We start from the raw sequence: 15,564 nt of genomic DNA, 5'->3' as shown, positions 1-15,564 counted from the left end.
CAATAAACAGGGCCATTGGGGATTCTATAAGCCTGATCAAGAGAGGACACGTGAGAAGATGTCAATGAGGTGTGAATGCAAGGCATTTGTGAAGGCTAAGAAGAACACTAAAAAGGGATATTGGTTCTTTGAGAGGATCAGGTTGGAGCTTTCCCACCCATTGCATCCATCACCGCGACTAACACAGTTCATGAATGCACATAAGAACAAGGATCCGGTGATCATGGGAATTGTTGACAAGATGCAACATGCAGATGCATCCCACAATACCACAGTCAATTATTTATCAGATATGTATGGTGGTGTCCAGAACTTCACATTCACTGAGATGGACCTGAAAAACAGGTAATGTATATAATAAATATCTTGAGTGCATAATGATATAGTAATTATTTTAGAATTGAAAATTGCAGTAACACATTCTCCACATTTTATAGGAGGGCTGCATCTGCAAGGTCGGAGAGGGAGAATGACATACCAAAGCTGATGGAATTCTTCAAGGAGATGAAGGCCCAAAATCCATACTTCTAGGAAGAGGTGCAAGTGGATGAAAATAATGTGATAAAAAATGTATTTTGGAGTCATGCAAGCCAGCGGGCAGAATACAAGGATTTTGGTGACGTGGTTACGTTTGACACCACTTATCGCACAAATATGTATAGCATGCCTCTAGCTATGTTTGTCGGCTCAAACCATCAACTTTAGAATGTAGTGTTTGGCCAAGCACTTCTGCACGACGAGAAACCTGACACATTCGAGTGGCTGTTTAAAGCATTCAAGAACTGCATGTCAGGGAGTGAGGACCCACAATGCATACTTACTGGTGAGAACAATAAAACAATGGTTTTGTCGTAATGACATGTCATCAACTATATACATAAAGTTTTTACTAACTCTGTGATCAACTTTGTGGCTCAGACCAGGACAGCTCTATGGCTGCTGCAATATCAAGGGTGTTTCCAAATACGCAACACAGGCTATGCCAATGGCACATGATTAAGAAATACAGAGATGAGCTAAAGAAGCTGTACAAGGAGCATGAAGGTCTGAAGATCAAGCTCCTGACAGTGATAAATCACCCACTAACACCTATAGAGTTTGAGGCGGCTTGGAGTGAGCTGCTAACAGAGTATGGGATAGGAGAGAATGATGCTATAAAGGGCATTTGGGAGTCCAGGCATCTGTGGGTTTCAGCCTATTTGAAGCCTCTGTACTGTGGGAGGATGACATCAACACAAGGGAGCAAGAGTGTGAACAAGGCAGTCAAAAAGGGGTTTTGCAACGAGGAAGACATGCATGAGTAAATTTGCTCGCAGGATGCTCGAGTTCATTCAACACACGAATCATGTCTCAGCTGGTGAAACACATTGTTCACAGGTACTGAAACCTTTGGTCCAGCATATAAACTTCTTTGTAGAAGTTAGTTTATGAGGTACCTTTTAGAAATGCGATAACTGGTCATTAATTGTTGCTAATGAAACAGGCAGAGAACTTTAGAGTGACATTGCAACCATTCAACAAACAATTGAGGCGGGTATATACCCGTGCAATGTTCAAGAAGTACCAGGAAACATACATATATAGTACTGCATTCCGTATTGATCCCGAGGAAGGCAAGGCAAACAGTTACCTGGTAACCCACACTAATCAGTCCAAGGCATATTCGTGGTTTCAGCATTCTTTCAAAGTGGAAGCCGATGTGAACGCAGGTGAATATACGTGTGAGTGCAAGACATGGGAACACACATGTAAAAAAAATTATACTTAGTTACATGTTAAATCATTGTCAGGAAGGAACACATGAATAGGCTAGAGCACAATTATCAATTTACAGTTTGTTTTATTACTGGTTAGTGATGGAAGTCAATGTTGTCTATTTCAGGCATGTTCTGTCCCCATCTGTTGAAAGCGTTCACACATCTACAGATTACTAGTATACCTGCAAAATATGTGCTGAAGAGATATAGTAGGGATGCAAGGTTCTTCGTTATGTGAGACAGGCATGACATAGTAACTATGGGTCCAAACTACACAAATGAGCAATCCAGAACAACAAAGCTAGTAGAACTCGCAATGGCTATAGTGAGGGCGTGCTGTAGGTCAGCTACAGGATTTGATAGAGAATGTGATGATCTAGCTGCATTAGCTACGTGGGCTGAGGCTATTCCAGGAGATTCTGGACCATCTCGAGTGGTGGAACATGAGAATAACCAAAATGTGGAAAATGATACTAGAGAGGGCTCTAGAGCAACCCAGATTGCAAATGATTCGCAAATCTCAGATTATGCGCCGAAAGAGGTTAGAACAAAGGGTAGGAAGCGCGGGGCGCAACAAATTGATAATGGTGATGAAGGTACAACACAAGGCATCCGTGTTTGTAGCTACTGTGGAGGCAAGGGACACTATATTACTAGATGCAAACTAAACCCAGACAATGCAGAAAAGCAAGCAAGCAAGGGGATGCACGGCTTGATGGGACGGAAGAGACGATGACCCCCCACTAAAAGGCATTTGATGGAGGAGTTTGACGAAGCTGCATGAGGTAGGCATCTGAATGGACATAATAATGGAGGCGCTAACAGTGGGCAAAGGAGATGATGTGTTTACTATATTTTGCTTATTATATTGTACATGGTTAGTTCCTGCATGCACCTTATGATTTTGTTTAGTGTGTTGACTGGGAAATTCCTTTGGAATGAAAGGTTAATTGATGTGCTCTTGTTAAATTCTTTGTATGTGTCACTCGTGGCGAAGTATTCATGTCTGCAGTGCACAGTGGCACACATATGGACCTAGTCTTCTGCCTCGCTAGCACTTTATATTTAGCTCATCATCCTAATTATTGTCTCCTGATTACATAGGTGTATCACGTAATTCAAGTAAAATGAGTCACCATAGTGCACTAATTCCGGTCAACAATAGTTTGTTAGCATGCCATTGTGACAATATGGCTAGAGTCAGTTAAATCCAGATTTTAGTAAATGGACATCATAATTATCGGAACAAGGTGTTTTATATTTCATCTTGGACTTTTCCAATTAATGTAAGTCATAGCTATCTCTTTGCCATCGTTATTGTATAACAAGTTAGGTAGATACTAGGAAATAGACTATAATTATCAGATGAAGTTGAGAAGTAGTCATCAGATGAAGTTGAGAACTAAATCAGTCAAAATTGACAAGTCACTTATAGTTATTGGTACCCGCAGGATGCATATTGGAGTAAACACACAGCATAGTTAACAGACTAAGTTAACAAGCACAGTGACTAAGTTATGGTAATTAGGCATCTTATTGCAGTAACTTATAATACAAGGTAGTAGATTGGTACAGAATCATGATAATTAACATTGAAAAGTAGTATTTCCATGCCATAGATATGGGCATAGTATTCTAGAATTTTTTTATAGATAACTATAATTACTCCAATACAGTAACTGACAACCCTGGGACAACTCAGTCTTGTCCTAGTGGGAAAAATTTGATAACAGACTTGTTCACTTGCACACATATTTCGACGATAATTTGGAGGACAGGAGGGTCACAGACGAGGCATGTATGCTTCTAGTCCAGCAGGGAGCTTCTTGATAGTGTTCAGTGGATGGTAGAGGCCGTAGAATAAGAGCTCAGACCTATACAGACGTCTGTTTGCCTACGTTTGAATTCGTAAAAAACAAAATCAGGACTTAGGATGTTGGAGGAAAAGTAAACCCATGGATATTTGGTAAAAATGGTAAGCCTTACCGTGAGGATGGGAACATGGAAAGATTCACCATTCCAAACCTCCATGAACTTGATTGCAAAGAATCCACAATCGTTCTCGTGTGAGTGCATACATACGTCAATTATTGGGCGCTTGAATCGAGTAAACTGCTTGACTCTATAATCCGTGGCCAGCTGGAATAGGAGATTAAGCCTTCGAATGATCCGGTCACCGAGAACATTATGATAAATTGTGTGGTCTTCTGGACTAGAATCAAGTACATCTATCCGATCGTGAATGAAATTGATGCAGTAGACACTATAGTAGTCCTCCTCCATCACAGGCAAAAGGAACTGTATATGATAAAAAAATATTTTAGGTAGGAAAAAGTAATCACTATCATGTGAGGTTGTTTTGAGGTACTTACAAGCTTTACTTTGGTTGGGTCGACGTGCTCAATATCACGCTATAAAATGGCTAGGGCTGGTGGAGAATCCCACTGGCAAAAGTCCTCATCTTCCTCTATATTTACATATTCCTGCTATGCAATATAAAGGTTAGTACACAAGGATTATGTTATTGGCTGAGCACTGGAGTAGTTAAGGTGCCATTCGTGTGGACTCACCCTAATCTCTGGAGATAGGAAGACCCTGTATCCAGCACCCTCAGCCATGTTGATTGATTCATCATGGCTCAAGCAAGCAACAAAGTAGGACATGAATTTGGTTGAAAGCCATTCGTCATCAACGAACGATTCAAATATTTCTTCTCCATTGAATTCTTTCAGACCGTAGCGGATGAACACATCACAGGTAAAGCAATGATTGTAAGTTTAAGCTGGTTGCATATAATGTCTAGGAGTTATTTCATAAACAATACCTTAAACACTTTAGGCGAGGGTGGAACTTCTTCGTTACAGCAAGTGCTTTTGACATAGGAACTTTTGGTCGTTGTGGATCACCTTTAAAAGGTGACACGTACATGGCTGGGCATTTGGTAAGGCGTTGTGGTCTAGGAACAATTGATGGACGCTAGATGGGCTCGTTTTGAGTGCAAGGATGGAAAAGAACAGGGCCTAGGGGGTCGTCAGTTGCCATATCAGTTGCTTCCATCTGCCAACATTTGAGTAAATGTTATGACATAAACGAAATGCACCAAAAATGTATATAAATTACAGTGGGAGGTGAAGTTGTGCAACCTGATATGGTTCTGGATCGTCGGTGTCCAAAACAACACCTGGTGTTGGTATAGTCACACTGTAGTTTGAGGTTGCAGCATCAGCATTATGAGGGCTTCCTACAACTGACATGAGTAGCATACATGTGAAATGTGGGAAATATATGCGAAATGTGGGACAAACAAGTTAAGAAGAAATTACGTACTGCCAGTAATGTCTGGGCCAGTAGCTCCTTCAGCTGCAATAGGAGGCACGAGTTGATCAATGGTTACATTTATGGGAATTTGCATTTGTCAAATAAAATCTGTGTAAGATATTTAACAGATTGTGGTAAATGTTAGAAGTGTTCATTGTAAACATCAGATGTCACCTGAGAACAGATAGGTGAAGGTTCGTCTTCAATTTCCTTATCATCCTGTATATTGTGATTCTTTTGGAGGGAGCAAGGAGGAATTAGGGAAAAATCATGAAAGTGACAACCAAAAAAGTAATCAGGTTAAGTGAATTACATCAGAACGAGGGAAACTATCGTCATGGCTATTGTGCTGTGCTACAGGGATTGGGATCCCTGATTCTAGGGCCATGTGTTGTCCCAACTACATAGGTGTGGCGTGGTTGATGTCTTGGTTGGTGTGGTCACCTGAAGCACAGAATATGTATTAGTGAATCTATAGTATTTAAGGTGCCTTTATGATTGTGTGGGACTGGCAAGTTTGATTTGAAAAGGGAATTACCAGAATGCAATTCATTTGCCCTTGTTTCTAATTGAATTGGCATGTCAAACTCATGTTCAAATCCCATATTGTGCCCAGTGTGAGTATCATGCATATAAACATCACCGGCTTGAGCTTCATACAATAAGTAAAGGAGAGAAAGAAATGTTTTAAGAAATAAGCAAATTTTAGTTGAAATGTTGAAGAAAGGGGTTAAGAAGAATACATACTAGTAATTGGCAAGGCTGCTATTGTGTCTCCTTCAGGCACGTCAGGAGGTAAACAGACCTGTGTGAACATGCACCTGTGGAATTCAAATGGTAAGATAGGCCACAGAGTGTGGTAAACAGTACAGTTGTTTACTGAAAAAAGCGTACCCTAACCTGAGAGGAAACTAGTGAAGGTTCACCTTCCATGTCCTTATCACAATGTACATTCTGATGAGAGAAGGGGAAAATTTAGGAGCGAAGTTAAGAATGAGACCATAAAGCAAGAAATTAGTTTTATTTACTTACATCAGTTTGAGGGAAAGTTTCATCATGGGTATGGTGCAGAGTTGCATGGTTTGGCAGATCTGGTTCTCGTGCCCCGTTTTGTGCGAACTGCAAAGGCCTATCCTGATTAGGGTGGCCACCTGAAACGCAGGATATAAATGATGGGAAGTGGCATATGTCAGATGCGTTCTTTAATTTGTGCAAATGATAACTAACATTCGATGTTGGGAATTGGGATTACCAGAATGCAACTCATTTTCCCTTGTTTCAGATGGAACCTCTTTGTCAAATACATGTTCAGATCCCATGTTATGACCATTACGGCTACCATGCATGCTGACATCATCGGCTTGAGCTTCATACATGGAATGGAAAAAAATGAATAAACAAAGATATTTAATGAAGATGACAATGAGCTGGACTCATCCCAGTACCTGTATCAGAAGTGTTGGGTTGATGATGATGATCTTGACCAATGTTGCCATGCACCTTATCCTGCAAAATTGCCCGCAGATTTCGTATAACTTCCTTGTATGCATTCTGTAACATCAGTTGCCCCGTGTTCATATAGCTTGACGCTTTCTTGGATTTGGCATCAAACTTTGCCAGGGCTGCCCTTGCCTGTGACTGCCTTGTCCTGCTATTATTCTGATCAATAAATCCACCCAGTTCTGCGAGTATACTTGGGAAATAAGATGCAGCCAATGGTTCATTGTTTGCTGGCACATCTGAAAATGGGTGATGGGTCGTATAGTAGCAAGTATTGTTGCTACTCTTAAGCTGCACACGGCAAAAGTGGAGTGAAACAGTGGCATTACAAAACAACATGGATACAGGGGAAAAAAATTTAAAAAATGTACAGAAACTGAGTAATAGAACTCACCGGTAATAGCCCAAACGTAGCCTTCCCTTGTTGGTCCTTGGTCCTATCAGCAGAAGTGATCTTTTGTATAACATTTTGATCGAAGTACTTTGCACGAGGAGTGTTCATGTGTTCGATCTGGTGTTTGCATTGTAGGTTATCCAAATACAGTATCTATAATGAAAATTTTAAAAATATTTACTGGAAATGTGTAGCACTGAATTGTTATAGTAATTGAAGAACAACCCAGTAATTGATTGACTAAAGTCACTGCAGACTTATGGATGACACAATGGTATACTCACAATCAGTAATATAGCACATCCAGGGAGCGATGGTGTCCCTTTCTTTGTCTTGTCAATATGATATGCATGAGCAGCATGTCTAAGGTCGTCCACAACCGCCTTGCACCAGTTCATATCCGATAAACGAGACAAGTCCCTAGTCTGGTAAATATCCTTGCATCTGATGTTGTTATCTGTGCTAGGAAACAGGAGCTTGTTAGAAGCAATGATAAAGAAAAATCTTATTGCCGTTTCATCGTCAATCAAATTAGACCACAGCTCTAAATCATCCTTCAAGATCTTTTGGAGATGGCTCGCGTGAAGGTCCTGGGATTCTTCAAGACCCAACATAATCTTGAGTTTGGACAGAGCCTTGGATGCATGGTTGTTTGTTTGTAGAGGTAGATCTTCATCACTATCTGGTATGCCGAGCACTTGCTTCTCGGCAAAGGGAGTCACATGGATTCCCCTATTTTTGCCAAGTTCGATTACCATGTTGTTGGGGTCTAGCCTGTCGAACAAGAACTTCAATAGTTCTCTGCTTCCTATCCTCTCTGCAGATATACCAAGGAGGCCACCAAAACCCATCTCTATGATCTTTATACGCTGGTTGAGGGTCAAGTTGTCAACAAATTTGTTGAATGTCGAAGGGGCACAGCGAACTGTTGGAGCATGAGCATACTTTACTAGAGTCTTGGTAGTCTGGCCAACAAAGATAGAAAACTGGTTCAAAAACATGTGATCACAATGATACGAGAAGCACCTAAATGAGGAACTAGATTACTATGTTGTACCTTCGCAGTTGCATTGGCTGCTACATTTGCATTGGTGCATTGTTTCTTGAGCACACGACGCCATGGCGGGGGTTCCATGAAGGCATCATCATCATCATCACTTTCATGGAGATCCCTGCCAGTGCTAGGTCCAGCGTGAGATTGGTGCACACTCCTGGTTGGAGGCATGTTCTTGGTTTTCACCATATAGCATCACAAGGAACTTGTGGTTGAGGTCGTGCTGATGGTTGTGGCTGCCGAGCAACATTGGCGGGTGGCCGTCCAGCACCAGTGATGGAACTTACACCGATGGACCAAATCCCTTGTGACGTTTCTACTGAGAATGATTTTAGTCTCCCATGCATTTGCTGAGGGGGCCTCATCTCCTTCAGAAAAGGAAGTAAACAACTACTCTGGTCTTGAAACAGGAACGCACGGTTAATGTAAAAAAGTTTCGCAGCTCATTGAGAATTTACTGAAAAATTGGTGGTCATTGATAATTTACACAGAGCTCTGAGGTATGTTAAACTTACTAAAATTCCCAGCAAAAAATAATTTAGAAATTTACTATGTGGTATGTTTAGTGTGAAGGGTCGATGAACATATAGTAAAATTACAAAGTATTGTGTGAGATGGTCTTGCAAGAACATATGAAAATAAATTAGTAAATAAGGTAAAATACTGAAGAGTAAATGAATACAATGGAATCGGCTGCTAGTCTAGATGGATTTTTCAAAATATGATTTAGTAGAAAGAAAATTCCTGATAACTAATCAGCAATTCAGCATGAGTCCGTGAGAATCCATATATGCAGGTGCAGTAAAATAATTAAGAAATATGCAGTCTAGTATTTTTCCTATAAGATTGGTGAATTATTGAAAAGTACAGAACGTGTGTACCTAAAATAAATCCAGGATGATACACGACTAATGAGAGAATTAAAAAAGTCCAAAAACTAATGGGCGTACGTGTGGCAAATTCCAAAACAAGGGGCGCCATTCGTCAGATTAAATGTCGAAGGCTGAATTACGTGAATGCTTACCTCAGGGTCCCTTTCCTGGCTTGGATTTGGATCGCCGGGTCACCCTAGCAGGCACGCCGGTGGAATCTCTAGACGGATTGCATAGGCCAGCATGGGGGGTGGAGGGTGGGGGTCTCAGGTGGGGGAACTGCAGGGATGCAGTTGGAATTCACCAGCGTCGTCGCCGGTGGAGGATTGGGGCGTCTCCAGCGGCAACGAAGCGAGGTTCCAGCAGGGAGAAGATGGTGGGGGGCGAATTGGAGTTTTGTCTGGTGAAATTGGCAAGCCATTGAGGAAGCTGCGGCAATCAGGGGATCTCGGGCAGCAATGGCAGAGCGGCGGCGTCTCCGGTGGGTTGCGCATCGTACTTCGGCAAAGAATCAGGGTATCGATGTTACTGTGGACAGAAATTAGGGATCACTTTTTCTGTAACTATTGATTGATTGGTGTGAGTGAGTCCCCCGGCTTCTGTGGGCGTTGGAAGGCGGATGCGCCGAAGTAAGTGTCCTTTTTGATGAGGGCATCATCTGCTTGGATACAACCACGTTAGAAACTTTTGATTCAAAGGTGAAACCATTCTTTAACATGATTGTATTTGATATCTTTGAGCAATTGATGCTGCACCATGATTTCTGCGCATTCTCGTTTTCAGAAATACTCGCCTTGTTGATGCCAAGTGTGGAAGGCACATGGAAGATATGGAGGACCAAAGAAGTAGATTGGGGACCAAGTGCAAATATTTCTAACGTCCTCCACCAAGTCACCACGTCACTTTTGGCACAAGGAAACAAAGAGTCTAAGTCCAACACGTTTTGGATGTTGGATTCGGACTGCAGGACAGACACGGCTTGTGACAGCTGCCACGATTTCATCCGAACACCGTTTTGGACGTTCAAGTACTTCCTGGAAAGCTTATCAAGTCTATTTTCCAACGGATCCGGAATCATCTCCATATCTCTTCGGAGTCAACCACAATCATCGTTTTACTATATAATTCTTTTCTGTCCACGGTGCTGCGACATCTTATTTTGGCCCAATGGACCGTGTATCAAGTTGAGTCCATTACGGACGCATCCTAGGGTTGGGATACAACCCCAGCACCCTTGTGGTCGTCCTCCCACCTTCTTATATCCCTTAGCCACCGCCAAGAACACTCGGGTTTTGTTTTAGTCGAGTTAGCCATTGCTGCCGCCTTTCAGCGCGCGTGTTGGATCAACCGCCCGTCTGATTGTTTACCAAACCCCACCATATTGTTATTGGAGTGTGAATCCTTCATATTTATCTAGCAATTCAGTGCTTGTTCTATTTGTTCTAGCACTCGATTGCTTGCAGGACGAGTGCCCTCGTGGCTGGAGGTTGCGCTCCACAAGATCGCGGCAACCATTGGAGGTGGTGTATCGGTTGCTAAGGCGCATCATTCTTGGATGGTTGTAGTCGGGCCATGAACGTCGTCTCCTTCCCCAAATCGAGTTATCCCACACCTCTCATCGAAAGATCATGAACAAACTCTATCGGGTTCACATCAGTTGGTAATCAGAGCAAGGTTTGTCGGTGAGAGTTCTCCAATCCTTCGTTGTTTTATTTTTCCTATAGCCCAGAAAAGCCGAAAAAAATTGCAGATTAGATTCCCTTAATCCTAAAGACCCTTTGAGCCTTTTTTCTAGTACTGCTTAGTTAGGGCTTGTTGAGTCTTCGGTTGCATCGGTTTGTGTCGAATTGCTGGTCTTAGTTTTAGCCTTTAGAGTTTCGAGTTTTCTCACTTTCCATCACAGTGGCACTTGGTCATATACCCTCTCTGTATTGTTTAGTCTGAGTACCACCTCGCTTCGATTCGATCTTGAATTCTGTTCGGTTGCAAAGTCCGAATTGGAATCCAATAATTGCTGCAAATCCGAGTCAATTGCAAAGTCCGAATTGGAACCCATATCTTTCTGAGAAGTTGCAGTGCTACAAATATATACTCCAATTACTTCATCTTGTGCTGCACATCCAGAACCAACAGAACTACGGCCATATTTTGAGTCTCGGCGTACTCTAGAGAGAGAGAGTGTGTGTGGTGAATTGCTCTTTTGGTTTCCTTTGTTCATATAATCAGGTTTTGAAGTCACCCTGAAAAAAGGAGAAAAAAAAGAAAAGAGGGCTGATCGTGTCTCTCATCCTTATCTTCGGTGGGTGCTTTGTGATTCCTTTGTGTCTAGGCTCGCGTCTCTAGCATGGTCTAGGCTAGGACCAGCATAGTACCACTGTTGAATGATTACTTAGCTTTTTTTAACTAATGTGGTGCTAGTACTTCCTTGCGCATTACTCTCAGCCCACCTACAGCTCCACATATCCGACTACAGCTTGATAAGTGTTGTTGCTGCGGTGCCGATACACTTCTTTCCAGGTGCTTGACTTGTTGGTTGCTGACCCTTCCTGTTAAGCAAGGTAAGAATTGGTAAGAGCTTGTAAAACAGGTTGAGAGTGAGCGCCTTGCAGTAGCTACAAGTAGCTATAGGTTTTTATTTCTTCACCCGTTTTCCTCGTTGCTCTTGCTCTTTTAGTGATGGCAGGCGATATGGAGATTTTTTATCGGACCAAACAGCAACCTCATATTCTGGACATTATTCAACGCTTGCCTATGTATTCTGGTGAGTTTGATCATAAAGCATACATCGATTGGGAGTTAAAAATAGATAATAAATTTGATGAGCATGACTTGTCCGAGAAACAAAAGATTTATATTGCCTCTAATGTTTTAACTGAACATGCTTTGCTAGAATGGAAACATATTTGTAGGCATAACAATATTCCACAAGCTTGGAAAGATTTCAAAATGCATTTTAGAGATGTCTATATTCCTGCATATTATGTTGACCATTTGCTTACCAAACTAGAGAAATTGAAACAGGGTAGCAGGACTGTGAAACAATACTTCCATAATTTAAAATATGTATCTTGTTCGGGGGCTTGGATGAATGCAAGGAAGATGTAATGAGTAGGTTCATGAAAGGGCTCAATTCTGAAATTCAAAACTTGTTAATTGGAAAGTCATATAACCATATTGGTCAATTATTTTATCTTGCTCTCGATGCTGAAAAGAAGATTCTCTTATTTGTGAATACTTGTAAGAATGATTTGACCCATAATGTCCAAAATTTGTCCACTCCACCTGCTAACCCAGAGCAACAAATAGTGGAACACACTGCAAATTCACTTTTGTAACAAGATGAATTACCTGTTGTTCCTTGTGATAAAGAAGACTTGTGTGCTGATGCTTCTTTTACTCACATGGTGAATAATTGCGATACTTTTGGTTTGGAACCATACAAATATATTGAAGATAAGCCTTTTCATCCTATTACTTATGCACAAGATGAACGGAATTTGATGTCCTCTTTAAATACTTTGGGTTATATTGAACTTGATACTTTGCGTAATCTAAACTATCTAAAAGAGAAGCTTAAATTTGATTTTGTTTTGCCAAGTTTTAATCATTGTTCGTTTCATGCAATTGGCAAATATGACGGTAAAGGAGAATATTTAGTGAATAAAGTTTATATTTGCGCTAAACTGAAATATCCTTTTGGGCTACAATAACATGGTCGAATAGGGGGCTGCATTAACACTAATAATATCTTCCAAAGTTCTCCTAGCTTTTCTCATATGCAACAGAGTTAGCCCGAAGAAGGGAAGCATTGTTGGTTGTGGCTGTGCAACATAGTCGTCGTTCCATGTTCCAAAATAAAAGCATGCACATTTGAATGCCATTGGAGCAAGTCGAGGACGACTTGCAGCCAAGAAGGGGAGAATGATGAGGGCATCATCTGCTTGAATACAACCACATTAGAAACTTTTGATTCAAAGGTGAAACCATTCTTTAACATGATTGTATTTGATATCTTTGAGCAATTGATGCTGCACCATGATTTCTGCACATTCTCGTTTTCAGAAATACTCGCCTTTGTTGATGCCAAGTGTGGAAGGCACATGGAAGATATGGAGGACCAAAGAAGTAGATTGGGGACCAAGTGCAAATATTTCTAACATCCTCCACCAAGTCACCACGTCACTTTTGGCACAAGGAAACTAAGAGTCCATGTCCAACACGTTTTGGATGTTGGATTCGGACAGCAGGACAGACACGACTTGTGACAGCCGCAACAATTTCATCCGAACACCGTTTTGGACGTTCAAGTACTTTCTGGAAAGCTTATCAAGTCTATTTTCCAACGGATCTGGAATCATCTCCATATCTCTTCGGAGTCTACCGCAATCATCGTTTTACTATATAATCCTTTTCTGTCCCCGGTGCTGCGACATCTTAATTTGGCCCAATGGACTGTGTATCAAGTTGCACTACTCCAGCACCCCCCATCACCGCCGGTTCGTAAGGAGTATCACCAACGGTTCGGGAGGCGTTGGATTTATGTCGTTGGTGATGAGTGGGGCTATCACCGCCGGTTATTGTAGAACCGGCGGTGATGGGTGGTGCATCACCGCCGGTTCAAAAACCGTTGTTTAGAACCGGCGGTGATGTCTATTTTCCCACTAAAAAAATATATTCAGATATCAATAATACAACATTTGTATAGCATATATAATATATAATTATTACAGTAAAATTGAACCATAAGATATTATACATTGAAATCAAATGAGAGAGTTCAAACATCATAATAAAAAATATAGAGTCCACGCATCAAGTTTAAGAACATCTAGTCCATACACCAAATATATTACAGTGGTTGACAAGAACGATACGATCTAGACATTACACCTAGATTATGCTGTACTCAGATCCTGGCTTCACCACGTAGTCCACAAGACATCCGGCTAGTTCTTCTTGAAGTGCTACTAGCTTGCCCATGAGCAATTCACCTAAATCCAACTCAGTGTTCTGAAAAAAATGACACAACAACAAGATATTAGACAAGTTAGATAATTCAAGACACAAGAACATATATCAATTAACCATTTCATACAAACCATTTCGTCGCTTCTGCAATCGCCGGTGTAGCAATGCATGTAATGCATTACATAGAACCCACAGTGATCGTTGCCCGGAGGCTGCTTGAGGATGTATTTGGCCTCTTCTACAGTGAAGTCTCCCCAAAAAGGTCTATGGATTTTGCTTTTCTTACGGTACTTAGCGAAGGCCCTATATATGAGCGAAATTATGAAAGAGAAATTGCATGAATAAGATACACAACATTGAAATATCGTATAAATTCACTTGCTTTACTTACTTGTTGAGGACATCAATGACGGGCTGGATTAGTGATAATGGCCTCTTTCGTGAGTCAGAAACCTCGATTCGACTATCGCTAAGGCTGATATCGAGTAGGACATGATGATAACTGTATATAAGACACAACAAAGCAAATTAATAATAACCGTGGTGAGAATAACTTTGATATGGAATTAAAAAACAAACTTACAAGCAATTGTATGAAAGAAGTATGGATCTTTTATCCTGCATGGAGAGGAAAGCTTTGTACAAGTAGTCAACGGTACTTGGTAAATTGATTGTGTTCTCATGTACGGTGCTAGGGTCCAAGAAGCCTATATTGTTAATCCCACATCGTCTACATTTGTGTGACTCCATTCTAGAAAAAAATAATGAAAAGTTAAACATGCTAATAAGTGATAAATGACGACAGATGATCAGTAGTGAGGATACTTACACAGTCCACAAGGTCATAATTGAGATGTCGAGAGCAACCTGTTGGTAGAAATGATACAAGTGCTCGAAATCAACCCACACTCTGCCTTCCCCCTTATGAAGATCTTCATCAAGATAACTTGCCCCAAACAGCTTACCTTTTTGCATCTTGTACCAAGAATGCAACTGTCGCATTCTTGTGGGTAGCTTCGGGATTTGTTCTGGGACCACCAGATCTTTCCCCAATTCAAATTGCTAGGTAATCGGTGGTAGTGGTAATGGTTGTTTCCACCAATCTTCTCCATACTCAATTTGAAGAAGTTCTAACTCTGTCATGTTGTTTTGTTCACAAAATGCGGCCCGTTCAGCTACATTTAACTTGTGTGCAGCTCGGGTTCCTTCACGCCACCTCTCTATATTCATAGTTCGCTCATAGTCTGAAAGCGGAGGTTGATTATTTCTAGTTTGCGGCAGTTTCATTAAGTTTAAGAAATGGTTCATTGCACCTTTGGGGACTATGAAGTCCTCCTCAACTTTCTTTCCTTTTTCTTTGAGTAGCATTGTTATGCTTCCACTCACCTGTTTCTTGCCCGTCCCTTCACATGGTCCCTCTGGCTTTTCTGCCGGTTCTGAATATTGCTTCTGAGATGATATTTTCTGTGTTCTCGATGATGTTCACCTTTTTTTCGGAGGGCTAGGAGGAGTTAGCTCTCTTTGAGGTGACGGCGGGCTTGATTCTCTCTTGGATTTGGTGAAGGAGGTAGGTCCCTGTCCGGTGACTCTCGAGGATCATCATCGGATGACTCAGATTTTGATTCAAATATTATGTAGCATTTCCGCCACGCCACAAATCCTCCGATGTTATCCCCTAGCAACCTACTATCAACACCGGGG

The 15,564-nt window shown here is 41.4% G+C and overlaps 3 protein-coding genes across 5 annotated transcripts; 1 reads left to right on the top strand and 2 right to left on the bottom strand.

Moving 5' to 3' along the window:
* Positions 1-932: 932 nt before the first annotated feature.
* LOC120702078 (protein FAR1-RELATED SEQUENCE 5-like) lies at positions 933-1,304 on the top strand. Its single transcript, XM_039985850.1, has one exon. It carries the CDS (start codon positions 933-935, stop codon positions 1,302-1,304), a length of 372 nt encoding a protein of 123 aa, XP_039841784.1.
* A 1,960-nt stretch (positions 1,305-3,264) lies between these two features.
* LOC120703600 lies at positions 3,265-9,476 on the bottom strand. Of its 3 annotated transcripts, XM_039987722.1 has the most exons (19): positions 9,048-9,476; positions 8,027-8,423; positions 7,254-7,934; positions 6,970-7,122; positions 6,521-6,866; positions 6,328-6,441; positions 6,108-6,226; positions 5,970-6,029; positions 5,823-5,896; positions 5,614-5,727; positions 5,389-5,519; positions 5,250-5,309; positions 5,085-5,117; positions 4,901-5,004; positions 4,582-4,814; positions 4,328-4,482; positions 4,130-4,240; positions 3,744-4,055; positions 3,265-3,651 (listed from the first exon to the last, which is right to left on the bottom strand). In XM_039987722.1, exons 2-9 carry the CDS (start codon positions 8,210-8,212, stop codon positions 5,864-5,866), a joined length of 1,692 nt encoding a protein of 563 aa, XP_039843656.1. In that variant the 5' UTR covers positions 8,213-8,423; positions 9,048-9,476; the 3' UTR covers positions 3,265-3,651; positions 3,744-4,055; positions 4,130-4,240; positions 4,328-4,482; positions 4,582-4,814; positions 4,901-5,004; positions 5,085-5,117; positions 5,250-5,309; positions 5,389-5,519; positions 5,614-5,727; positions 5,823-5,863. The 3 variants fall into 3 exon arrangements, with proteins under 3 accessions (XP_039843656.1, XP_039843657.1, XP_039843658.1); XM_039987723.1 differs by having other exon boundaries at positions 5,976-6,029; positions 8,027-9,475; XM_039987724.1 differs by having other exon boundaries at positions 6,970-7,086; positions 8,027-9,475.
* Positions 9,477-13,785: 4,309 nt separating this feature from the next.
* Positions 13,786-14,916, bottom strand: LOC120702077. The gene is made up of 5 exons (XM_039985849.1): positions 14,693-14,916; positions 14,447-14,614; positions 14,255-14,365; positions 13,995-14,166; positions 13,786-13,905 (listed from the first exon to the last, which is right to left on the bottom strand). The coding sequence occupies exons 1-5, from the start codon at positions 14,863-14,865 to the stop codon at positions 13,786-13,788; spliced, it is 744 nt and encodes a 247-aa protein (XP_039841783.1). The 5' UTR covers positions 14,866-14,916.
* Between the last annotated feature and the right edge of the window lie 648 nt (positions 14,917-15,564).

Source organism: Panicum virgatum, chromosome 4K (genome assembly GCF_016808335.1).
Source record: "Panicum virgatum strain AP13 chromosome 4K, P.virgatum_v5, whole genome shotgun sequence".
NCBI lineage: Eukaryota > Viridiplantae > Streptophyta > Magnoliopsida > Poales > Poaceae > Panicum > Panicum virgatum.
The sequence above is the reverse complement of the archived record's forward strand: the minus strand, read 5'-3'. Positions and strand labels throughout refer to the sequence as shown.